Source organism: Stegodyphus dumicola, chromosome 5, assembly GCF_044657685.1.
Source record: "Stegodyphus dumicola isolate Sdum_Otavi_A_Nest chromosome 5, ASM4465768v1".
NCBI lineage: Eukaryota > Metazoa > Arthropoda > Arachnida > Araneae > Eresidae > Stegodyphus > Stegodyphus dumicola.
This window is the reverse complement of record NC_140772.1, coordinates 69,169,472-69,196,367: the sequence shown is the minus strand read 5'-3', so window position 1 is coordinate 69,196,367 and position 26,896 is coordinate 69,169,472. Positions and strand designations below refer to the sequence as shown.

Below are 26,896 nucleotides of genomic sequence, written 5' to 3'. Positions count from 1 at the left end.
CACACAGTTCCATACCTTTTCTTAATTCAACTGCAAATGTTACTTCCACTAAAATCTTCAACTAATAAAAAACTGGATTACTATGTGCTGAGGCTGTTTACAGAAATTCATGGCTCAACATTACGTGCTATGCAACTTCTCTTTCATTCATAACATACTCAGCTAATCATTTTTAGCCACACTTCTCCTGCATCTATTGCAGAAATCTGAAAGTTTCTACCATGTGGAATAATGCCACTAGATCAACAGTGACACATTCATTTGGGTGCCCTTTATATTTAACTATCAAGTTGGAACTTGGAATAATATTAATTTATCTCTCAAAGAAAAAACATTATTAATATGTATTGTAAAATACTTCAGTTCATCCAAAAATATGGCACAGATGTTCAGATATCAAGACAACCCACATAATAGTAAATAAATTAAAATTACAAAAAGCAATAACTTATCTTAAATAATTAAATAATTGAAAATAAAAAATATTGAATCCTTCCTTCAAAATAAATCATTAGAAATTTCTATAAATATAACAACTCATAAAAGATACAGACAAAATTAAAAATTTTTACTTCTTTACTAAAGAATTCTTTTACCTATATTTAAATGCATGTAAAATATATATGCACTGAAACAAAACAACCTTCTCATCTACACTTTGAACAAAAATGTCTAAATTTTATAAAGGTTAAAACTGATATATGAATGGAAATCTTAAGTTTAAAAATATTCATGAAAATTCTCGTCCTTGAGAAACATAAAAATATTACTAATTATCCTTACAGATACCAATATAAATGCACTGAAAAGAAAACATAACACTTCAAAAATTTACTTTTATTTACAACTATATATAATACATAATATACATATAGAAGTAAGTTTCATTTCCATCATACTTCCACTTGCTTACAAAAAACAAAAGCTTAGTAAACTATACAAAACTATTTTCCTTCTATATAACTTTTAATTATGATAACGTCAAATCACTTCAAGAGCGATGCAAATAAATTTAAAGATATAATTCCTTAATTAAAAAAATATAAATGGTGCTTTTTATGAATATGCAGACTTTAAAATTATAAACAAAACAAATGTCTTTTATAATGAAACAGATATATCAGAAAATATTGTTCTTTCTTTATGTTGTGAGCCTATTTCTGCCATAATGTCAGACACAAGCTGTAAAATAAATTTATGAATTTCAAATAGTATAATTTTATACATACATGCCAATAAAAAAGTCAATGTGAAAATAAAAAGAAGAAAGAAAATTCTTTTAAATAAAGAAACTTAATAAAAATTGAACATTTATGGAACTTGATCTTATCCATTGATCATTTATCTCACTCTAGCACTGAACAACAGCAATTTGTTAAATTATGCGTGTTAATAGCAAAAATTATATAATAAATATATAATCCTATGGTTTTTTCAATACCATTTCTCGCTTTCACATTTTTTTACCTTATAATTACACCCCCCAGTCATCTTTATTGCCTTATAATTATATATTTCTTATTAAGTCATCTTATAATTGTTATATTTCTTATTAAGTCATCTGCTTGCACCTGAAAGTGATGTAGAAAGAAATAAGAGATGTTTTCACAAAATACTGAAGGTTACCTCAGTACCCTCACCACAGAATATGTCACACTAATTTTTTCCTCATGCTAATGTGGGAAAGGGCGCTAGTTTGCCTGATGATAGCCACTGTTGGTTTCAACGTCTTCGGGGAAAATGTTTAATCCCCAATTTTAGTGACTATCAGAGGACTTTCTGTTGACACTATTCTAAGTAGGACATGACTATGCATGAACCAGTGAAAATGAGTGTTGATGCCATTAAGAAACAGCTTGCAGATTCTGGACTTGGAAACCTTATTAAAGATATTATGACCCTTACCAGCAAGTGTAGAAGGAGAAACTTCACTACATAAAAATTGCACTTTCCATAGTGGAACTACTTGAAAAGTTTGATGAGTTAATTTAAATAGCTAGTTCAATGTAGAATGATGATTCGTCGAATATGAATTTGACTTTTCCTACTCAATGGTTACTGACAATCTTTCTACTATGACTGAAAGCAGAGCAGTCTCCATATGTGCCTGATAACGTTTTCAATAGCTCAGATACCATAGACAGCTCAATGCTTTATAATTTTCTAATTCTCAATCTTAAATGAAGCACTGTGAACTCAAAGGTTAGAGAACACCACTTTCTTTCCAGTTTCAGATACTCCAAAGAGATTAATTCAGAAACTTTAAATTCCAGGCCCCTACTTAGAATTAATAGAGATAACTGGAAACAGCTGCTCAAATGAAGGTGCTGAATGCCAGTATAACATACAAGTTTCCAAGTACTACAGTATTTAAATCACAAGGTGATCATATTTCTTAAAGGTGCTACTTAATCTGTCACATCCGGAACATGTAGGATATTATTGGGTTATACTTTATGTGTCATGGTAATCCACCACTAGCAATAATTGAACTGGAAACAAAAAGTAAAAAGCCTATTTCTACATTTCTCAAGGTGACAAATGTCACTTAATCAATTTTCTTTCTTATTACATTGTCTTACATTCTGATATTTATAGTGACTGCATGAAATAAATAGATAGGTTGTTTTTTTTTCAACCTCCGATTGCACAGTATGATGGCCAGGTATGCGGCAGGTGGTATGTATGCATAATAGGCGACTGTGCATCTCCCCATCCACACGCTCTGTCACTGGAGTATTCAACACGCCATTTTCTGTTGAGATGCAGTCACATAAACATGGCTGTCGCTATTTATTCTCCAGCCAAGTGTGGATTGCGAGCTGTTATTCGTTTCTTGCAGGCAGAAGGGAACACTGCAGCGGAAATTCATTGAAGAATAAGTCGAGTGTATGGAAACAGCTTTATGAGTGATGGCGTTATTTGTGAATGATGTCAAAAGTTTAAAGATGGCCGAACTGATGTGCATGATGAAGGGGGTCAAAGACGCAAGTCTGTCGCTACAGATGACATTGTTCAACGAGTTGACCATGCAGTTAAGCAAAATTGAAGGTTCACCATAAGTGAATTATCGATGAAATTTTCGGAAGTTTCAAGATCTTCCCCATACTCTATCGTTACTGAACAGTTGTGCTGCAGAAAAGTTTGCGCTCGCTGGGTCCCACAGATGTTGACTGACGACCACAAAACTTGCCGAATGGTTGCAGCGTTTCAGTTTCTTGACCGTTACAATACTGACGGATAAGAGTTTTTGACATCCATTGTGACAGGTCATGAAACGTGTTCAATATGACATGCCCGAAACGAAACAACAGTCACAACTATGGATGCACGCAAATTCTCCATAGAGACGCACAAAATTCAAACAAACCTTTAACAACCGTAAGGTTATGGCAACTGTTTTTTGGGACCAAAAAGGCGTATTGCTTGTGGAGTTTATGCAACCTGGAACAACAATTAATGCAGATTCATATTGTGAAACTTTGTGAGGCTTACGGAGAGCTATTCAAAACAAACGAAGAGGCATGCTGACTTCCGGAATTGTTCTGATCCACGACAATGCCCGTCCTCACAGTGCTCGTGTAACCCAACGGCTCCTTCAGCAATTTCAATGGGACATTTTCGAACATCCACCATATAGTCCTGACCTAGCGCCGAGTGACTTTCATCTGTTCCCTGAACTGAAGCAGTGGCTTGGCGGGAAGCACTTCCAAAATGACGTGGAGCTGAAAGAAACTGTCACAACTCGCTTCCAATCATTGGCGGGGACATTTTATGAAGAGGGTATTGCAAAGCTTGTTCACAGATATGACAAATGCATCAATCGTCAAGGTGATTATGTAGAGAAATAATCTGTATTGTACATTACTTTTGGTAATAAAATCTTTTTTGTATATTCACCCGTCTTTTCTTTATAGCCCATCAGACGTTGAAAAAAAAAATAGCCCTCGTATGTAATGTTTTCCATGATGAATAACTGGTTGAGTTATCATAGTCAAACATTAAATAATTTTTTAATCCACAAAATTTCAAAATCATTGCTTTACTACATGCACTTAGTCATTATCCTTCAAATTGCATTTATGTGCAAGACAACTGCAATAAAGGAAAGTGAATAATACACATAATAGGGATCAATAACTAACTGAAAATTAGAATGCTCAAATGCTTTAAATATGTTGTAAGAATATAATACTAACTATGTAAATGGACCTATTTTACAATGAAATATGTCCACTTCTATATTTTAAAGATCAATTCATGAAAAAATATTATTTAACTGCAGTATTTTAAATAAGAAAATAAATATAACAGCTATGACATTTTAAATAACTTTAAATAAATAATTTCTTGATCCCTGATTTTTGGCATAAAAACAGAAACTAAAACTACTGAATTTATTATGCCTATATATAAATTCCTCCAGAATAGTTATTTTTTGGGGGGGGGCAACATAAAAAGATCAAATTTTCTTCTATTGCTGTGACTTTCGTAAAGAATGTTATTGTAATAAAATTATGCATATTCACTAAATCTCAATATAAAGCAGTAATTCGCTGAGATTTTTTTATTCCAGATATGGTTGATAAGTTATAAACTAGGGATGATTTGATTATATTACTGCAATATATGGAAATATTCTATTTTCATTTCTACATGATTTACTTTTATTTTGTTTATGCATAAATTATTAAATATATAATTTTGCAGGAATACAAGCAACATTAGAGGGAATATGACTGTATGCAACTTGTAACAACTAAATTACTGACAAGTCTGATATCAGTGCTTAGTACACATTTAAATCTGAGGACCATTTACAAAACAATATCAACTTTTACATCCTGTAACCAATATGTAAGCTATATTAGTGATTCAAAAATTTTCAGTTTAATATTAACAACCCATTGAAGAGATTTTGAATAAAGTGATAATATACTTCTCATTTTAATTAATGCATGAAAAATAGTTTCATATATTTCATTTGTACATTCTGGTACAGTAATAAAATAAACTGTTAACAAACTTATGCAAGTAAAAAAGGGGAAATGATATAAAATGATTATTTAAACATGCACTGTAATAAAAAAAACAGCATAGATATAAACTATTAATACTGGTGATCAAAATTAAAAGATAATGAGAAAAAATATGCTCACTATGTTGCAACCAATGCCAAAAGCAAGAAATTATTTATGTTAATTAAATACAACAAAACTGCACTTTCATGCATACGCCAGAGTCAGAAATATGCAAATTCGACAGTTGACAATGTGGTGCGCAATGGATGCATGTTGGAATTCTGGCCTATAGTATCATTTGAGGTGAATGTGGTTTCTGAAAGTGATCAGTGTTCAGTAGTTATGGCTCCAAGGCATCATTTAAGTGCAAGTCAAAAGTGACGAATAACTGATAGAATTGAGGGAGGTCAAATGGACATCACCCAAGATTTGAATATTCCTCAGTCATTTCAAGAGTTTGGAGCCACTTTTTAAGCACTGGACAGCCTAGTCAAGGGTTACCAAGAGCAACAACTACATCAGAAGACTATTTTCTGTCATCGTCAGCTCAAAGAAACAGTGAAGTGACTACAATAGATTTGGTTTTAGACCTTCAGACTGCTACAGGAACTCGAATTAGCCAATCTACTACTACATGAAGGCTTAACGAGGTTGGACTGTATGCGAGAAAATCAATGGTTTGTGTCTCATTCACTCCAGCTTCCAAAGCAGCCCATTTAAACTGGTGCCATTGTCATGTCCAATGCAGCTTAGATGACTGGTCCAAGTATTGTGTACTGACGAGTCCAGATATAATCTGAACAGTGACTCTAAATGTGTTTTGGTCTAGAAAAGGAAGGAAGGAAGGAACATTCAATTTGCCTTCTCTTATCTGTGAAATATCCCATTTTTGCGACTGTGGTTTACGGTCTGGGGAGGAAACATGACAGATGGCTGCACCAAGCTGCATATCTTCAAAACGTTTTGTAACTGTTTTGAAATATATGGACAAGGTATTGGAACCCCAAGTTAGACTGTTTTGGATGTTGTTGGCCCACAGTTTTTCCTAATAGATGATAATGCCCAGCCTCATAGAGCATATGTGGTGTCGGAATACTTGCAAACAGAAGATATCACTCAAATGAATTGGCCACATTACTCACCCGACTTGAACCCGATTGAGCATGGGATGCTTTAGGGTTCTGAATTTCAGTTGGCCAAACGCCTCCCCGAACCCTCCAGGAGCTGAAAAGTGAACTTTTAGAAGAGTGGCATGCAATTCCACAAAACTTGATTAAAAATTTGATAAAGTGTATGAAATCAAGATGTGAGGTATGCATATCTGTTCGAGGTGATTATAGATGGCATTAAAGAAAAAGTTTTTCCACAAGAGGTGACTTAATTTTTTCATCATTTTCCAATTACTATTAATTTGGTTTTATTTCAATATTTTGCGAATAATCAACTACCAAACATTGTTATTAGTCCAAAAAGGGACTATTTGCCCTGAAGGACTATTATTTTCGTTTTGGCATTTTGCGTTGAAAACTTTAAAAGGCGTATCACTTTTCAAATTGTTACCATCAAATATTATCGCACTGTATCATATTTAAAGAAATTAAATAATGAAGAATCTGCATAAATGTATGTATGTTTCTTACATTGTGATAAAACAACAGTACCTAGAGCCGCCAAATTTTGAATGACATAATCCTACTGCAAATATTGGCATCTGGAAGGCCAAATTTAAAATTTGGATTAACAAACTCAAGGATTTCAAAGCGAGCAATGGCAATGTTGCACAGAAAATCATTTTTATCTCCAGCGCGTGAGACTGTGTATCAGAAATTCTAAATATATGCTCAATTCAAAATCATTTTGCAATATTGCTCTTGAACTAACTTTATGGTTTAAATGCGAAGAACATGATATTTAATAAATAAAGGTAACACAAAAAATGTTTAAAAAACGCCCCTTTGGAAATAATTTAAAATCTGAAACCTTCCCCCCCTTTTATATATATATATATATATATATATAATGTTAACTAATGTTTTTGTACAAATTTCTATTAACAAATTTTCATTAAGTATCAGGTACATTTTATTTCTGTCATTATCCTTTAATTTTGATGACCAGTGTATAATTAAATATTAACGGAGAAAAGTAAATAATTTTATAATATGAATTTATTCCATTCAGCCTTCGTATACATTTAGTGGTGTGGTGTGGTGTATTTAATTACGGCAAAGCACACTAGGGCTATCTGCCAAAGGGGAGGGATGCCTTTCGTGGAGGACTTTCTAAGGGAAACTGGCTCGTATACACGTTACACATGGGGAAAACCCCGAAAACACCCATGCAGCCAGCCCATTCGCGGGATTCGAACCTCGGACCGAACTACCAGTGTTCAGCAACTTTACCGCTCGGCCGCTGGTGGGCCCTCCGTATACATTTAGTGAGCCATAAACATATAAAAAAAGTTAATAATTATTTTTCTTACTTGCTTTGCTTCATTTTTGCTCATATCTCCCCTAAGTAATATTAAAGAAACCAGCTGTTCTAAAGTAACATCCGGATAATGCCGTATAACGCCCTATATTTATAAAAGAAAAGAGAAATACATTTTCTGCTTATACTGATAAACAGGGGGGTGAAAATATGATTATAAAACTAATGCAGACGTTAAGATCACAAAATACTATTATGTGTTACAACTATGATTCACTAAAATAATTAGGCAAGGCAAATAAGAAAGCTTTAACATCTATTGAAGCTTCAACTAACACAAAAATATGAGTTAAAAACAGTTCAAGAGAAAAATGAAATAATGCTGAAAATTCGCCACAAGGTGGAAATGAATATCATGAGTTCAATTCTAAAAATGCTCTGTAAGTGCAGTCAAAAATCTACAACTGCAGAATCATAAATATCTAATTACATTTGCTGTATTGCTTATAAAGCTAACATTGAAAATCAGCAAGTTCTTAAAAGTCAGTAGCATCAGGTTAAGGAAAAATCTTTCAGTTAACTCACAGCTGTTCACAGCTTCCTGTTTCTACTACAGTTTCCCTTCAGCAATAAAAGAGCATTCTACGAAAAAATCCTGTGAATTTAAAAATATGCTTTACAGAAGTTTCTAAAATAATACCTCCAGTGGAACGGTGTAGCACCAGGGTGCCTGGGTTATCGTGAACCCTACCCCTTGTAGAACATCTAAGCTGTTGCGAATGATACAAAAAAAAAAAAAAAAAAAAAAAAAAACAATAACTGCAGTCAAATAGATCAGATGAAGAAAATACACTTGGAAAAACAAACTAGGCATAAGGAAATTGTGAGTTTGACGGTGCTAATATTTACAGGAAAGATAAATCAATGCAATACATACGGATACATAGGCAAAGAAGTACAAGAATTAATCTATATTTTAAACTAGGATGAACAAGATAAAAATATTTACAACACTATTTTTTGTCAGTACATTTAGTGCCAAATACGTTTTCAAAGATATTGAATAATATAAACATTTTATCAATAGTTATGTTCCGCTGCACGCAGTTCTGGCATTTTTTTAGTAATTTCGTCGATGATTTTAACAACAGGAAGACCCTTGAATATATCAACTAACTCTTTAATAAGTTTGAGTATGTCCATAACAGCAGCAGGACCGGAGTCTTTAGCTCCATCATTCACACTTTTAACCTTATTCACACCTTTATCCTTTTTCGGCTTCTCAGTAGGGACCGAAAAACCACATTTAACTGTGCTAGCATAGCTAACGCCTGGGGTGACAGGTTTTGCACTAACATTTTATTTTTAGCATTTGAACTAACAGAATCAGTAACATTTTTAGCATTATCAGAACTATTTCTATAAGGTTTAGGAAACTTAGGACAACCATGATAATTCGCAGTGTGCCCTGGCTGTTTACAGTTGCAGCATAACACATTTTCAATTTTTTTTAGCTTTACAATTCTCAGTCCTATGAGGCCCCGCGCATTTAACGCAGCGGGGTTTGAATTTGCAGTTCTCAGCAGAATGGTGGAAGTGTTGGCAGTTGTGATACTGCACAACACTTCCGATATTATTATAGGCAGTAACAGATACATAAAAACACATGAAATACGACAAATCATAAATTTTATGAACTCCAGGTTCGTTTTCCAGCTGCACTTGAAAAAGTGGTATAGGCACCTTAGACATTAAGCGGTGCATCCGAGACACCTTTCTAACTTTATATCCTAAAGCCTCAAGCTCCTCCTGGATTTTGTCCTTCGGACAATCAATAGGGAGGCCTCTGAACACTACTTTAACAGGCTTTTTATGTTTTGCTAAAATAATACCATGTTGACTAAAAATTACTAAATTAGTATACACCTTTGGTTACATTATTTCCATAAATACAGCCCATTTACTGAGATTTACAATACAGGAACTAAAAAGTGAACACAAATAAAAGAAAATATAAAACATATAATAAATAAACATAAAACTATCATAAAATAAGCTCTATAAAAAGTAAACAATAACAAATACATAGCAGTATCAAAAAATAAATACCATTACCAAAAAAATATAAATATTTACATAAAATTATGATAATATGTTTCCATCTGATAAGACAGAAAAACAACGAGATGTTTTAGATGATTTTCAAAACATACTCACAGAGATCTCTAAAGACAACATGCTTATATCTTTTAACTTTACAACTTCTCCCAGAAGTGGTAATGCTTCAAATGGTGATTCTTTCTAAAATTAATAATTATTTATGGAATAAAGAACAAAAGATTGAACAAGAATAACACTTGCATATTACATATTTTTATGAAACCAGACATAAGATTTTTCATAAAAATAATTTATCATAAACAAAAATAAAGTTACTTACAGATTCCTCAATTGGAACAAATTTCTTCAGTACATTTTCCAGCGTTATTTTTCCATCATAATATACTCTCTTTTTCACTATTGAGCTTAACTGAAAATAATAAAATATATACAATTTATCTAGATGTAATAAACCAGAAAATATATTTTTCAGATGAAAAACATCGTATTCTGAACTGTTCTTTGTACTTCTTAAAAGCTGGCAATATATAGGATGTCCATAATGTTTCAAACCAGTAAAAAAATTATTTCTGAGCTTTGTTCTAAGTATCAAAATTTGTTTGAAGACTGATAATAATGTAGAAAACACTAACTATTCCTATTCTTTCCTCTGTTGATAAGAAACTATTCAAGCTGAATTTGTTCTAACAAGGCATTTTTAACAAGTTCTAACAAGTATTTAGCTAATTCCTGAGAAACATTAAAAGGTACTAAGATATTAGGGGATGTGGAATAGGAACACTACTAGATATTTAAGGGCAAACGTTCAAGTCACGTGGATGATAAATGGTGTGTTACAGTTACAACAGCAAATAATGTAATAAATGAAAAATAATCATGTAAACAATATCTGCAGATACCATGTAAAATATTCAACAAGTAAGATATTATAACCTAATGACACATGTCTGCATTCTCAGTAGGGAGTTAAATTAGCAGTGTGCTTTCACTAAACAATACAAAGCAAGTTTGTGTTGACCCATGACATGATAAACATATTTATTCAATATAAAACACAATATTTTCCACACAGTGGCACATGATAAATTGGCTTTCTGAATACTTTACACAGTATTGGCTGTTGTTGTAAGAACATCTGAATATATTTCATCTCTTTTGCTACCTGATTTTGTACATTTATTAACAAGAAGCCATATATTCATTCTTGTTGGATCAGATTTTTAAACTATGCTCAAATGTGGCAAAAAAGGCATATTATAATAACTCAGAATATTAGCTGTTCTTTCTTCCGTGGTTATTCTTACTCTAATTCTTGACATCAAGAACAAAATTGAGAAAAAAGTATTTTTTCACAAGAATGGATCAAGATGCAATGGAAAAACTTATTTTCTTTAATTGAATTTGTTTCTTTAAGTTGTGTTTGTAATAAATTGAATTTTACTTTTTTAAATTGTAGATATTATACTTATACATAATTTGAAGAAATAAAAATAACTTTTGAAAGGATATGTTTCTTTACTTCCTTTAAAAAAACTCTGGCTTTTAACCACAATTGAATTCTGGATGTCATTACTTAAATAAGAGAAGCCAATTCAAGTAATTACATGTAAATAATACCATTCAAGTATGGCCAGTTTCATTGTTGTTGGGATCAACTTATTACATAAGTAATTCAAATTCCTAACAAATTTAAGAAATTTAACACAATTAGCTCCTTGATCTAATCAATAAGAGGTGTATAAAGAAATGTGCATATTTCTTCACAACTTCATACTTAGGAACAATTAGAAATATATTATTTATGGTCTTATAAATAATAATAAACAATTATAATTCACTCTTGTCCATTTAGCAACACGTGTTACTAGTGCAGATTCTAAAAGTAAGTTGTATGTTTGCCAAACAATGAGTGGGTGGATTGAATAAACAATGCACTCCATAAGCACATAAATGTAAACTGCATTGATAAGTAAGTGAATAACATCTACTAATTTAGATGCTGTCAAAATACAAATAATACTTTCAGGTTAATAAATCCATATATTCATATCAGGTTCTTTGTTTGGGAAAAAAATTAAATAGCAAGAACTAATTATTGTTTTAATGCAGCATAAAACTTAACATAGAAAAATAAAGATGGCCTGCTACTGCTGGTTCAAATTACACGGTAAGAAAAACAATAAATAAATTATCATCCAATATGTCTTTTAAAACTTTTCTGACAGCACAATTCATTCACAAATCTTTCAGAAATGACTAATCAATTATTGACTACACCTAAATAGTTCTCAAACTGTGATACACAAGGAAACTTTCCATGGGATATTGCAAGGAGCTTTCAAAGGAAAACAACAGCAATGCCTCAATGGCTTTCCTGATGCTGAACTTGACTATCAACCCACTGCAGCTTGAAAAGTGACTCAAGCAACAATGTTTATTTTTTTATTAATAACTCAATTACAAAAAGCACTGCAACTTTTTATGTCAGCATTACACTAGGCAATGATTACACACTTCACCACACATTGCTGCAAAGTGTTAAGTGTGTTGACAACAAGAAATTTAACAGAATTTTTTTTTCCATATGCAAAAAATACATTTTATAAATTATAATCATAAGCCAAAAATTACATTTAATGCTGTTTGATTTGAGAATAATTGATTTGTTATTCAAATATGTCCAGGACTGATGCCACAGTTGGTGCAGCCAGGTGGCAAAATTTTTAGAGTTTAAGGAAGTACTCAGCAGCAGAATTTCAGATGCACTACAGACTGCACTGGGCTGCAAAATGGCCTGGGATAATCCTTAAATACACGCAAAAATTTATTTATGTGGGACTTGGATAAGCCTTAAGCAAGTGCAGGAATTAGGTGTAAGTCTAATAAATAATTAAGCTAATATAAGTCAGCCTTAACTTCGGCAGTATGCAATAGAAGCAAGACAAAATTTAGTGGAAAAACATGTGTTCAGTCGCCAATCTCATGATACATTGCCAATAGTGCATAGCAGATGCTAGCTGAGCTTAAGATGATAGCTGTGAATTTGAAGGTTTTCAAATATCATAAACAAAAAGCAATTTTCTAATTAATCGAATTTGTAAATAAATGTGAAGATGTGATACTAAGATAACAGAAGTTTTTTTTCACAGTGACAATGCCACATTCATGAATCAAGTAACAAATGGCAAAATCGCAGTATAATTCTATATCCAGAAAATATTGCTACAGATAGTGAAGAAAGTGGCTGAAAGCTTGTTGAGAATGAAAACATTTCAATCAACAATTTAGCGGGAATTCTCAACATGACAATTGCAGGATTTGACACTGGAAATTTGTAACTGAGCAAGAAATTACATATATCTAAAGAATTAAAGAAAGTTTTAGCACAAAGCAAATTATAAGCAACTTCTATTGACAAAAATGCTTAATAAAACAAAGAAATAAATACTGAGCTTTTGTTTTTATAAATTTTGATTCCCTTTACATTATAAGTACATTATTTCATAAATTCTGCATGTCATCTTACAAGATTAAAAATGATGATCTACTACCTGATAAAATCCAAAATCTTGAATCGCTGAAGTCCTCACAAGTCTGAACAAGGATTTTGTACTGTATGTATATGTGTTAGATTAAAAATATGTTACTCAAACATTATAACTTTAAATTACAAAAGTCCTTTGAATGTCCATTTTAATTTGAATTTATTCTCATTTGAATATTGCATTGGCTATTTCCGGTTTCTGATCTAAAAATAGTATCTGCTTAAAAAAATCCCTAAGTTGCATCACTTCAAAATTAATACCTGTCATATGATTCTTGCATAAAACTACTGATGCACACACCTTTCATAAGACCAATAATAACTTTAGAAACTTGAATATTAATCAATCAAAGCAAACTGAAACTAACTCATTGTGAACCAATACTCAAATCACTTCGAAGCCAACTTTCATCTTATACATGCTGCATTCGTTATCTGCTTCTCTCACTAGCTAGAAGATTGCCTACTCTTGCTCTCTTCAAATATATTTCAAAACTGCAAATGATAACCATATATTCTTTAAGAACAGGTGCTTACTGAACTAACATATCTATGTTGGTTTTAAAAAATGTTTAACAATGAAAATGAAGAGGAATTTTAAAATCAGTTATTGACTGCAAGTATCTCCATCTTCTCTTCTAAACCATTACTTTTTTCCACGAGATAACTGCTTCTTCTTTACGCATTAACAACAATTTCTATTTAAATCATTACATATTTATTTATTAATTTATCCATGTATATGTAAGTATATTTCAAAGATAGTGGTTTACTTTATAAAATATTATTTATAACAGTTCAAATTCAGATTCATTATCTTTCTTTTTATTAGCATTTTGTTTAGCATTTTTTAATTAATAACTTCTTCATTAATTAAAAAAATGCTAAACTTCTCTGAAGAATTTTGGTCATCTATTAACAGCAGTTAAGATTTTTTTAATGAAAGGAATAAAATAATACAAATAATCCTAATAATAATTAGGATGTTACTTATTTGAATTATAATGTTAATAATGAGGATGTTACTTATTTGTATTAGTAAGATCTGAAACATTCAGCCCCTTATGAAAATCAGTATTGATATTGTATCACTTCAAATTTTCAGCAAGGATGATTATTGACATTAATCGAAAAAATTCTTATTTAATTTTTTTTTTTTTTTTTTTTTACTTCTTACACACCCTTTTATTAAATGGAGCTCGTTGAAATAACTGCTGCAACACTTTTCCTTCTTCACACATCTTTTCAGCGGCTTGCTTTCGCTCTTCATAACTTTTAAAACTCATTCTCCTACAAATAAATATTTTTTCAAAAAATTATTAATAAACTATTTAGTGAGATACAATAATCATCAATATCAGAGATGTCAAATGCTAACTTAAAGACGGTGATGCTTCTCCATTTACAAGACACATTACAAAATCTGTGCTAGTTTAGCAGAATGATTGCACTTATCACAGACATATAAAATGCTTTAGATTGTAAACTAACAAGTCACAAAAGACTTTTGAGTGTGTTAGGGACTCATCCATCCTGTCTTCTTTAAAACTACTGGACTGTTAATATATTACGTACACTACTCGACATTAAAAATGCAACACCAAGAAAGAGTGGCCAGAAAGTGATGAAACTCACAGAGAGAGACAGCAATGAACAATAAGTGATCTTTATTTCGAAATGATATGCAAAATACAGATATCTAACCTAAAAATATACTATATCTAACCTAAAGATACTCGAAAAAATTACCAGAGTTATGCCATTCCATCGAGCCAGAAGAGACATTATTTAATAACACAAAACTATTATTATACATAATCCATTTAAATAACTAAACTATTAAAGTAACTGCACGAAAAAGCTTTTATTGCACGCAAATTTTGTTTCAGAATGTTAATAATATACATTGTACTGCTATGGAATTCATGATTTATATTCAGATTTTACATATGAATTAACATACTTACCTTTGCAAAACAGAATGAATATAATTAACAGCTATTTGATTCATTACATCCGTAATCAGTAAATTAAAGTTTTCTGGCAGGAGATGGGTATAATCACTCCCATAATCTTCTAATGTAGCATGAATAGTGTCTACAATTTCAGTACCAGACAAAAACCTAAAATATGAGATTTATACAATGATAAGAATTATTAACTCAAAATTATTCAGATAGACACACTTTTAATTATGTAAAACTAATTACAACAACTGAATGCATAACTTGGAGTAGATTTGCTGGCTCAAATAAATGTAAAAAATAGATTGGTGTTCAACCATTAAAAATCTTTAAAAAATTAAAAGTGATAAAAAAATGGTGGAACATTTGATATGATATTTTCTCTTATTAATAATAAAATTGTAATTTTGATTGCTAGACTTTTAATTAATTGGATAAAACTACTAAATCTCTTATTGAAACATTATTTTCAAGTCTTTATACCATAAAAGGGTGAAATTATATTTGATACTGAAATTTCACTCTTCTTTAAGAATATTAATAGAAGAACAAGACTGAAAATTCCTATTTAACAGGCTTTCCACAAAACTGAAAATTAATAGTAAGTAAGACTATATATAGAAAATACTATTTTCATTATTCTTTCAAAATATCTTTCACCTGTGTTCTTCTTTCTCACTGGAAGTATTTTTATAGAAATCATGCTATCTGTATTTGGAGCAGAAAGTATATGGCCTCAACAAAAGCATGATGGACCAACAGGTTTTTTCCTACTACTTAAGAATAAAAGTTGATGAATTTTCAACAGATTTTAAAATAAGTGAATTTTTGATTGGACATGGCAATTTTAAAAGCTGTTTAAAGCAATTTGGACTTGCTTCAAATGCTTTGTATTGCTGGGATAGCGGCAATGAAGATGTTATGCATATCCTTCTTGACTGCATTCATAATGTCTAGCAGAGGAAGAAAGATACTTCAGGCAACTTTAAAGCACCTGCCTGTAACTTGGCTACCACTTTTTTCTGAACTTTTTTAGACTAATGAGACAATTTCTGCTTTTTTGGAATTTCATTCTCAATTTAGATTATTGAGTTCTCTTTCTTTTATTACATTTTTATTTCATTTTCTGCCATTACGGTCCTATTGCACATTTGTTTATTTATTTTTGTAATGCTATAACTTACTTGTGTAAGCCTTATAGTATACTTTGTGGAACATGATAACTTGAAATAGAGTTAAGAAAATATATATATATTATCCTTCATACACTAACTGCATGACTAGAAGTCATCTATTATTACAGCATTTAATACCATTTGGAACTATTCTAATATTTCATTCCGGCAGCTAATTCCCTCCCTAATGGGAAAAACCTGAAGAAAGTTAAACTGATCAGCAAAGGTAATAAAGGGTAATAAAGGGTAACTATCATGCAACAGGAGGAAGAAAAGTGCTGAAAAGCAAAATGCATTCATTGATTTGTGAGTAATCTTTAACATGTTCATTTTATCAAAGAGAATTTAATGACGTGTACCATCAGACAATAAAGTAACCTCACAGATATTATGAATATTTTGCCTATAGTCAAGTCTTCAGGAAATTTCAACATTTTTTTAATCTCTCTGATATTATACTGTAGATCAGAATACAGAATGATCATTATCTTTAACTGATGTGTGGTCATTTTTGAAAGAGTTAACTAACTGCAGTTTATGACTTAATGAATAGTGTTTTGCAGAAAGCACACTGAACCATTTTGTTTAGTTTCTGAATTCTAACAAGTTTATGATAAAACTTAATGAATGCACATTATTCTTTCAAGTCACCATTTTTATGTACTAGAAATCTGAAAAATGCATAAAAGCCAATGTTAAGAAAAGAAACCTCAAATAAAACTAATGTGTAGACGAATGAAGATGAATCAACACAATAAGCTACTTAAAAAAAAAAAAAAAAAAAAAAAAAAAAGTTATTCTCTGCATTTTGCAATGAAGTAAATAAAAAATATAAAGTGTTTAACAGAAAAAGTTTTTAACATTTTCCAAGCATTTCTATCAGAAGAATAACTTAGAAAATTAATCAGATTTCAAAATATCTTACCATGTACGAGTCATAACCTCATTAAGATGGCTATTCAAGTCCATAAAAAGTTCTTCTCTTAAAGCTTTTAATCTGAAATAATAATGTCTTATTTTAATGTAAAAATTCCACATTTTAAGTTAATAAATTATTCAGAAATTAATAAATTTTTAGGTATTATAAAAGCTAAATTTTTGCATGTTATGATCGTAATAAATACTATACAGACAGCTTTTACTAATTTTAAACAAGATTTTATAATCATGTAATACATAAAAATATCTACAGGTAGTCTTTAAAATAATCAGAATGCTTCATAATAACTTTGCTCTACTAATAATGTGATCAAGCCCTTTCATCAAATACTAAAAAGCAACTTCTATTTTGTGTCAAACAGTCAAATATAAATAAATATATTTAAACCACTGTAAGTTAATGTAAAACTGAAAAAAACTAATTGTTACTTACACTACTATTATAAGTTTCAGAAATGCTTCTATTGTTTTACAAAATATATTTTCTGCAGTTCCAGAAATTGTATTTAGGTCTTTACAATAACGTAGCCTCAACTTATCAGCAAATTCACAAAACTGAAGGCAATTGTTTGCTGTTGCAATCTTAAACAAAATAAAATTGAAGAATAAGAATGGTTAAATAGTGCAATCAGTAATAGAATAATCGACACAAAATCTTCTCATATAATGTATAATCCAAATAAAAGAACATTTTCTTTTTTTTTTTTTTTTTTTTTCAATTAATCACAAAATTACCACTTTAGTTTTAGCATGCAGCATCATTAGCAAAGTCATTACTAAATCAATTATTACTCTAGAAAAAGTGGTGAATCATATTTCACTAAAAAAGGATGTAGCATAAACTCCCGTTTTATTTTCTAAATTATTTAATTTAAACTAACTATTTAAACATTTTTTAATACCAATCTAAAATTCCCTTTAAAATGTAAATGGAAAAATGAAGAAATAAGCAACAAATTAAGTAAATGAACATTTGTAAACTAAACATGAGAATAATTTAAGGAAATTTAAATTATCCATACTAATCTTTTAAATAATAAATGAACTATAAACATCTCTGTGTTTTTCATTGCATAACTGTAACAGAAATTTTTGGCATAAAAATACAACATGTAAATAATCACCATATAGGATGTAAAGTATTTCACCACACTTCTGTTTTCAAAATGTTTATTTCTGTAGGAAATAATGGATTCTATAAAATAAAAAACAACACACTATAGCAGTTAAATTCATTGTTTCTATTATGATAAAAAGATTCCATAATATAAAAATAACATAACTAAATAAGACTTTAAATCCAAATCCTGAACAGTGAAGTTTTATTTTAAAATTTTTTAAATACTTATTTAATTAAATTTCTTGCAGGCATTTTCTGCTTAGAAAATTAAATTTCCATATTTGAGTTTTTCCACAAATGACTTTCTTAAACCTAATGTAATGCAATAAATAACAGGACAAAAAAGAAGGTATGTTAGTCCATAAACTTAAATGTTATGAAACATCATGTTCAAAGTAGCTGGAGGGGCTGATTTAAAAATCAGATAAAATCAAATTTATAAGATAATTTAAGAAGCAACATCAGACTTCCAGTTTATATACTTTTTAAAATTAGCAACAGAATGATAAATAATACATGAATGGAAAGGGAAAATATCAAAGTTTTACTAATAAATGTTTGATATGATTCCTCCACTTACATACATAATGCTGATCCAATATGAAAACTCTTGCCAAACATATTTCAGTACATCAAAGGTAAATGTTTTTAAAGCAGCAGAAATGCATTTTTTTAAAATTGTTTGGGCTGGGCTTTTGTAAAATAATAACACAAATGCCTGAATTTTCACCTAGACCCTAAAACTAGAACTGAAAGGCTAAGATTTAAAAACGGCATAGAAGGCAACTACTTAAAACCAAATTATCAGATTTACTGATTATCATGAGTCTGACTGACATCATGTAAATGACAATAGGCAAAAAGTTTTCAGCTGCTTTCAACTGTAATTTCATATTTTCTCCAAAAGAATTTTCTTAAAAATAGACTATCATCCTCTTGCTTAAATATTAAAACTTTGATAGTTCTCCTTTATTATTTGTATATTACTTATTCATTCTTTTTAGTAATTTCTAAAACAATAAAAATCTGAAATCCAGTGATTCTAGCAAAACTACTCAGTACATTTAAAATAGTAAAGCATTTTTTGGAAAAATCCAAAAGAAGATCAAAATTAAATAAAAATTTGCCTCTCTCTCAAACACACACACACACAAACAAAAAAAAAAAAAAAAAGAAAAAGAAAAAGAAAAAGAAAAAAGAAAAGAAAAGAAAAAAGGGAAAAAAAAGAAAAAGAAAAGAAAAAAGGGAAAAAAAAAAAAAGAAAAAGAAAAGAAAAAAAAAAAAAAAAAAAAAGATTTAATTTAAAAAAAAAGGAAATCTGAAATGCTTCAGATTTTAAATTACATCCAAAGGACTTTTAACATTTTGTGTGTTACTTTTACTTATTAAATATCATGTTCTTTGCACTTAAACCATAAAATTCAGTTCAAGAGCATTATCGCAAAATAATTTTAAATTGAGCATATCTTTAGAATTTCCGATACACAGCCTCACGCGCTGGAGATAAAAATGTTTTTTCTGTACAACATTGCCATTTCTCACTTTGAAATCCTTGAATTTGTTAATAAAAAATTCGTTGAAGTTTTACAATATATGAAATTCATAATAATAAAACAAATTCCAAATTTCGGCTTCCAGATGCCCATATTCGCAGTAGGATTACAAGATTCAAAATTTGATGGCTCTAGGTACCGTTGTTTCATCATAATGCGAGAAACATACATACATTTATGCAGATTCTTCATTCTTTAATTTCTTCAAATATAATACAGGGCAATAATATTTGGTGGCAACAGTTTGAAAAGTGAAACGAACATTCAGAGTGATTCGACACCAAACGAAAACAATAGTACCTCAGGGACAAAGCCTATTTGGACTAACAAAATGATGAATATGTCAAGTATCATTTAATAGCTTCCATGGTTTAAAAATCAAAATTCATGTTTAGCAAATTTTAAATCTTATAAAAACCAATAGATTTTAAAAAGCAAAATTTCAATAATTTTTTTAATTTTTGCCTAAGAACATTAAAATTCAAACAATCAATTAAAATATGGAGCACCAGTAAAGAAACATTACAACTTATACTGAATGATGAACACACTTTCACCTTTCAGCAGACATGCCCTTCCATAATCTTGCAGGTTCAAGCATATTTTATATTAAAATATTTTTTTAATTTTTAATACTCTTATTGCTGATCCAAAAGTTTAGCATTAGTTTTTAAAAAACTATTTTATATCTGCATTTCAATGTATGCAAAATTTGATATCCATTGGTTAAGGGATAGAATTAAGAATAAGATCAAGCCATCATTTACTTAAAATTTATAAGAAGTGGCAGTATTTGGTATCTCTGTAAATAAAAGTTGTTTATGTATAGTTTCATAAATATAATACTTGACTGAGTTATGAAATATATTAATAAGCTGTGTTTTCACTTCAGGCCAAGGAAAGATAAAGAATCACTTACCTGTTTTCGCTAGTTATAACATAAAATCAGATTTTTATTTATTATATCCCTTTTTATAAATAGTAAATTTCATACTTTCAGGCCCCTTTGTATTAATTACTATTTGATAGATTTCCTTTTTTTACTGCTGATAATATATAATAAAAGTTCAAATTTCTTAAAAACATCTTAATGCTATCTGTACAAACATGCTATCTGTACAAAATACATACAAGTTGCATACTCTATTCCTTCTAAGTTTAAAACAATTTATGACCATTTTAAATTCTTCTAGTGATGTCCTGCATTTAAATTTTTTTTTGTAAACTAACGATGCCTTTAAAAATACAAACTTAAAACTCACCTTCATACTGACGTGTAAATTCAAACACCTCCTCAAAACTCAATTGCATCATACGATGAACAAGTTCTTTATTAACAGTCTGTGCAACTTGTAACTAAAATACAATAAACACTATTAAAAAAACTGCATAATATTTAACAATAAGATATTTAAAATCTGTACACTTTTTTTTAATATATAATGTTACATATGAAGCTGAAAGCATAACACTTAAAGAGTTTTCCTAAATTTTAATACTTTATTTTTCACTCAACATGCTAAAATAACAATATTTTCTTTGAATTCACAAAAGTGAATTCCTACATTTAAAAAGAAATAAATCCTAATATCTACCAGCTATGACTACCTATCTTCCATGTAAAGAGCAGATGCTTTCCTTTTTTTAATTTAAATCTAGCCCAAAAAAATGAACATCAGTCATTTTTAATTTTGTAAATAGGCTTTATCAATTGCTAGACTGGAAAAGCTAGGAAGAATACTTGAAAAAGTTCTCAGACTTTATATTAATAGCTATACACATATAATACACATTAAGAAAAGATATACAAAGCTGTTTGATTGCATAAAATATAAAATTTATTAAATGGTTAACAATTAAAAAAAATTACATACAACTTTTTTTAGCCCAAAGGACGTTAGCCCAGAAGGGCTATTAATTTCGTTTTGGCATTTTGTGTCGAAAACTTTAAATGTCAGTTTCACTTTTCATATTGTTGCCACCAGATATTATCATGATGTGTTATATTTAAAGAAATTAAATAATGAAGAATCTGCATAAATGTATGTATGTTTCTCGCCTTATGATAAAACAATGGTACCTAGGGCAATCAAATTTTGCATAACATAATCCTCCACTGAATATGGGCATCTAGAATCCCTATTTTGGAATTTGGAATCTGCTTTATTATTGATTTCATATTTTGCAACACTTTGACGAATTTTTGATTAACAAACTCAACGATTTCAAAGTGTTGTACATTGTACCCCCCCCCCTAAAAAAAAAAAAAAAACTTTTTATTTTCAGTGCACGAAACTGTGCATGAGAAATTCTATAAATATTCTCATTTTAAAATTATTTTTCAATATTGCTTTTGAATTGAATTTTATGTTTTAAGTGTGAAGAACATGATATTTAATAAATAAAGGTACCACACAAAATGTTTAAAAAATGCCCCTTTGTATATAGAGTAAAATCTGAAAGCTTACATATTTTTCCCCCCATGACTCATATGCCAACATAAAGCAAATCCAATGAAACTGGAAAACAAGTAAACAAATAGGTTTCCATTAATGGCCAAATGGGAAAGCTGTGCAGAACACTTGTTATTTTGTAACAAAATTACTAATATTAAAGATTAAAACCATGTATAACAGTTCACCAAAGGATCTGGCTTTTCTTAATTTCTTCCTAAGATATAAATGCTGTTCAACAGTAAGAAAAGTGAATTTACTTACATGCTGATCTAACATATTATACATGATTAACGGCAATTGGGTGTGAAAATAACCACTTTCATCTTCATCTGGTCCTTCATTTTGTTGCCAATCCTATAATCAGAAAAGAATCAGAATAATAAAAAAAAAATTAACTAGCTAAAGTAAAAAGTATGCAAATATTATTCACTTTAAACCAAATTAAATGAAAAATCAAATGTACTCGTTCATTTTAAAAGTATGAATTAAAAATACTTCAAAACAGAAATTCCTTTTTAATTTTTAAAGAAAATGTTTTCAAAAATTTCGAAAATCTCTATTTTTATTTTGCCATCATTTTACATACATAGTTATTATTTTAAAAAATTAAAGCTTTTGATAAACAAGATAATTAAATACTCTTCTTTTAAAAAATACATATTTATTGATATCTTAAGAAATTAAAACTTCTGAAAAGCAAGAAAATTAAATACTCTTCTTTAAAAAAAAAAATCATAGCTGTAACTATTGAAATACTATAAATGCAAAGCTCATCTAAAAAGTAAGTACCATTTGGATATTAAAAAAATTACAATTTGTTTTCATTTGTACTTTATTACAAAAAATCAACACACCTTAAATTACTTTTGGATATATTCGTCATGTGTAATTAAGGCATGTGTCATATCCACTAATTGCAGCATAATCGCTTCATAGGATTCAGCCGCTTGCAACCTGAACCAGTTCTGGACAATTACCTTGATCGCCTGTCACAACATTCATCGCCTGTCACAACCTTTTTCAAAAAATCATTTCCTTATGTCACATAATGATGCAAAAACTCCAAGCTTGCTCTAATATATTCATGTTCGTGAACATTTATTAGTGTTTTTGGTACCCATCACGAACACATTTTTTTGTAGTACAAATATTCAGTCAGAATTTTGTGTAATAAAGACCATGAAATGTTTTGAAAATGCACTGATAAATCAGAAATCATGAATCAGCCATTGAAATGAACTTTTTTATCACTCGCAATGTGCTGGCTAGCAAGAAATTTCTTGAGATGAGAAGCCAAATGGAGCTATAATTATTAGATCTGGACTATAAAGAGGGCGATAGAATTGTTCCAAGCAAAATGAATCAAGTAGCAGCATCATTACACATGTGGTATGCAGTCTCACATTATCACGCATGAACACAATGCCAGAAGTCAGTAGTCTATGCCTTTTGCAGTACACTGCATGTTGCAACTTTTCAATGTCTCACAGTAACCTGTAGCATTGATTACTGCAACTTGTTCCATTCAGTCCCAAAACAAAAATCCTTGACAGTCCCAAAACACGGTGCACATGTTTTTCTTAAAAAAAGAGATGGCTTTGCTTTCTCGGATTTCGGGGATACAGTATGCCGCTATTCCAGTGACTTTCGTTTCATTTCATGTGTCTCATAACAAATCCATATTTCATCGCCTGTCACAACCTTTTTCAAAAAATCATTTCCTTATGTCACATAATGATGCAAAAACTCCAAGCTTGCTCTAATATATTCATGTTCGTGAACATTTATTAGTGTTTTTGGTACCCATCACGAACACATTTTTTTGTAGTACAAATATTTAGTCAGAATTTTGTGTAATAAAGACCATGAAATGTTTTGAAAATGCACTGATAAATCAGAAATCATGAATCAGCCATTGAAATGAACTTTTTTATCAATGCAGCACACCAATTCTTCGATGATCAATGACGGGCATCCACTGTGCTCCTCATCAAAACATTGTCTCTTCCTTTTTTCAACATCATAACCCACTTTCACACCATAACTTCACTCCTCGCATTCCCTCTTTCAGTTTCACTTATCTGATGATAAATTCCTGAAAGTTGAATATTTCTTGCATTCAAAAATTTGATAATGACTCTTCAGAGCTGGTGGGCCAATCAGTTGTTTCAAACACTGACTTCAAACATTAATGTAAACAAAGAAAATGGCTAGGCTAATTCATTCTCGAGTTAAACAATGTAACTATGCATGTGCAGTCATCGTGCTCTCATATGCATGGGAGTTATACACAAACAGTACTTACTTCCTGGATCAGCTTTGTAATTAATTATTTCAGGATTATAAAACAATAAAAAGCATAAATATTCATAAAATATTTCCTACACTAGGAAAAAAAATTTACTTAGTTCTCATTTCCCATCATACAAAAAATTTGAACAAAACATTTAATAAAATTCAAAACAGGCTCACCTTTACATCAGTAGCAAGAGCATTCTTCATCCAATCTCGGTAATTCCGTTTGACATTGTGTAAATATCTATTATTCATTAAATTTAAAAAAGAAAAACAATGTTATATATAAACTAAATAGCAAAAAATGTGTATATTAGTAAGGAAGATAAAAAAGATGAAAACTGCACATGTTAATTAAAATTAATTGATGAAATTTCAATTGAAATTAAGATCTACAATAAAACAAAAATTACTCTTAATAATAAGCTCTGAAATAAACTCAGAATGTGAATTACATTTAACTCTTTTTGTATTCAGTAAAAGCTTTATAAAGCACACCTTGAATAAATAGATTAAAAATAAAGTGCATGCATTTTAAAATTCTCCATTATAATCCCCCTTCTCTTGCACACACACACACACACACACATATAAAACACTCTTATTTTTTTTATTTTTGTTGGTTTTGCTTTGTTATTTTTATATGTAACAACAAATTTTATAACACATAACAATAACATTTATTCAGTTATAAAGATGATTCCTTCCATTCCTACAGACAAGAGTTCTTATGGTCCAGAAAAAAGTTTTAAAGGTATTCAGCATGAAAGCCAGAATAACAATATATTTAATGAAACCAGGCTTAATTTTAACAATTAACTACTTCTTTTTCAATATACTTCTATATTTAAAATGTTCAAGGGAAATGCTTGTAGAGCAGTTTTGTTTTATAAGTAAAAAAAAAAAATTATTTAGTCACATTCAAAATAACATCCATAAGATTACACAAACTTGCTCCAGCATTCTTGACATTCTTAAAAGCACTGCAGGGAATTTTGCTTACAGTATTACCTATTATAAATCGACTGTCATATAATGTTGGATACTTTCAGTTATGTTGAAACATTGCCTTCATTGAATCATCTTCATAAGAGAGAAAAGAAGGATGAAAGGATGAAGAATTTGGCAAATTACGTGGTTGTAGCATGATAAAGATTTGTTTCTGATCAAAGCAGCACAATCTTCTTTCCTGAAGCATACTTTGCTAAAAGAGCAATATTACAACATATGGTTCATAATACTTTAAATTCATTTTCACTGCAAAACTGATATGCCAGATTTTATTACTTCATATATTTTTTCTTCCATAGAAAGTAAATTAATGTCATCTAATAGCCAACTACGGTTATTGCAAATTCCATACACAAGGCTTTTCCACAAACTTTCTGAACAAAGAAATATACAATTCTGAAAAATAGCTATGTACAATTTGAAATAAAATAGCAACTCACTGATTTACCAAACTGGTAATAACATTGCTTTCTAATAATGGAGGCAGCTTTGAAACATCAATATTAAGATCTGGATGTCCAAGCATCTCTGAGCTCCTGTAAAAACAAAGAAATTAATCTTTCATTTTTAGACATAATATAATGTATAAAAAATAACAACATATCAACACTTTATTAACAATATTAACAGGTATTTCCCATTATTTACATGTTAATAACTCCAAATACAAAAATTTTATGAAAGGCAAATGGTTAAAAAAGTTAACTTAAATGGCTTCTTTAAAACAATCATACACTGTATTGAACAAACATAAATTTGTTTCACATAAAAACTAAGAACTGAGAAATAAATTATTTCAGTATACTTTTAAGTATTAAGCTGTCTCAATAAGAAGCACGTGATTTTTGGAAAGACATATTAATGGAGAGGGGAACAAGTCTGACATTCAGGTCAACATTACATACATATAAGAAAACAAATTTCTAAAGAAAAAAAATCTGATGTATACACCACATGACTTATGTAATATGTATTTTTTACATGTACCGAATATTAAATTATACACATTTTTTCCTACATTTCACTTAAACTTATTTCCTCGAATTTCATTACACGTATATTTCTTATTCAAGTAATTCAGTTCTCGCTTCACGCAAGGCAAAAATACATAAAACCTCAAAATATCTTTATTATTAAAAATTGAAAAATATAGAAAAATATAAAACACCAAATACAGTTAAAACAATTAAAATGTTTTTTTAAAACAATTAAAATTAGTTTCTATGCAAAAACAAAAAATTGGGTCAACCGGGAAGAAGGCAGATTT

The 26,896-nt window shown here is 29.8% G+C and overlaps 1 protein-coding gene across 4 annotated transcripts in view; it reads right to left on the bottom strand.

Moving 5' to 3' along the window:
• Window positions 1-816: 816 nt before the first annotated feature.
• The window catches only part of Sec6 (Exocyst complex component Sec6), a 66,740-nt gene continuing 40,660 nt past the window's right edge, over window positions 817-26,896 (bottom strand). For 3 of the 4 annotated variants that reach the window (XM_085816743.1, XM_085816744.1, XM_085816745.1), the window contains exons 11-23: window positions 26,070-26,165; window positions 24,796-24,862; window positions 22,585-22,677; window positions 21,130-21,223; window positions 18,319-18,389; window positions 17,628-17,776; window positions 17,181-17,252; window positions 15,084-15,239; window positions 14,298-14,406; window positions 9,892-9,981; window positions 9,669-9,752; window positions 7,504-7,596; window positions 817-1,182 (exon numbers count right to left, since the gene is read on the bottom strand). In XM_085816743.1, the coding sequence (XP_085672869.1) occupies window positions 1,102-1,182; window positions 7,504-7,596; window positions 9,669-9,752; window positions 9,892-9,981; window positions 14,298-14,406; window positions 15,084-15,239; window positions 17,181-17,252; window positions 17,628-17,776; window positions 18,319-18,389; window positions 21,130-21,223; window positions 22,585-22,677; window positions 24,796-24,862; window positions 26,070-26,165 (1,255 nt within the window). In that variant the 3' untranslated portion in view covers window positions 817-1,101. The remainder of the gene's footprint in view (window positions 1,183-7,503; window positions 7,597-9,668; window positions 9,753-9,891; window positions 9,982-14,297; window positions 14,407-15,083; window positions 15,240-17,180; window positions 17,253-17,627; window positions 17,777-18,318; window positions 18,390-21,129; window positions 21,224-22,584; window positions 22,678-24,795; window positions 24,863-26,069; window positions 26,166-26,896) is intronic. The other variant, XM_085816746.1, reaches the window with a different exon arrangement.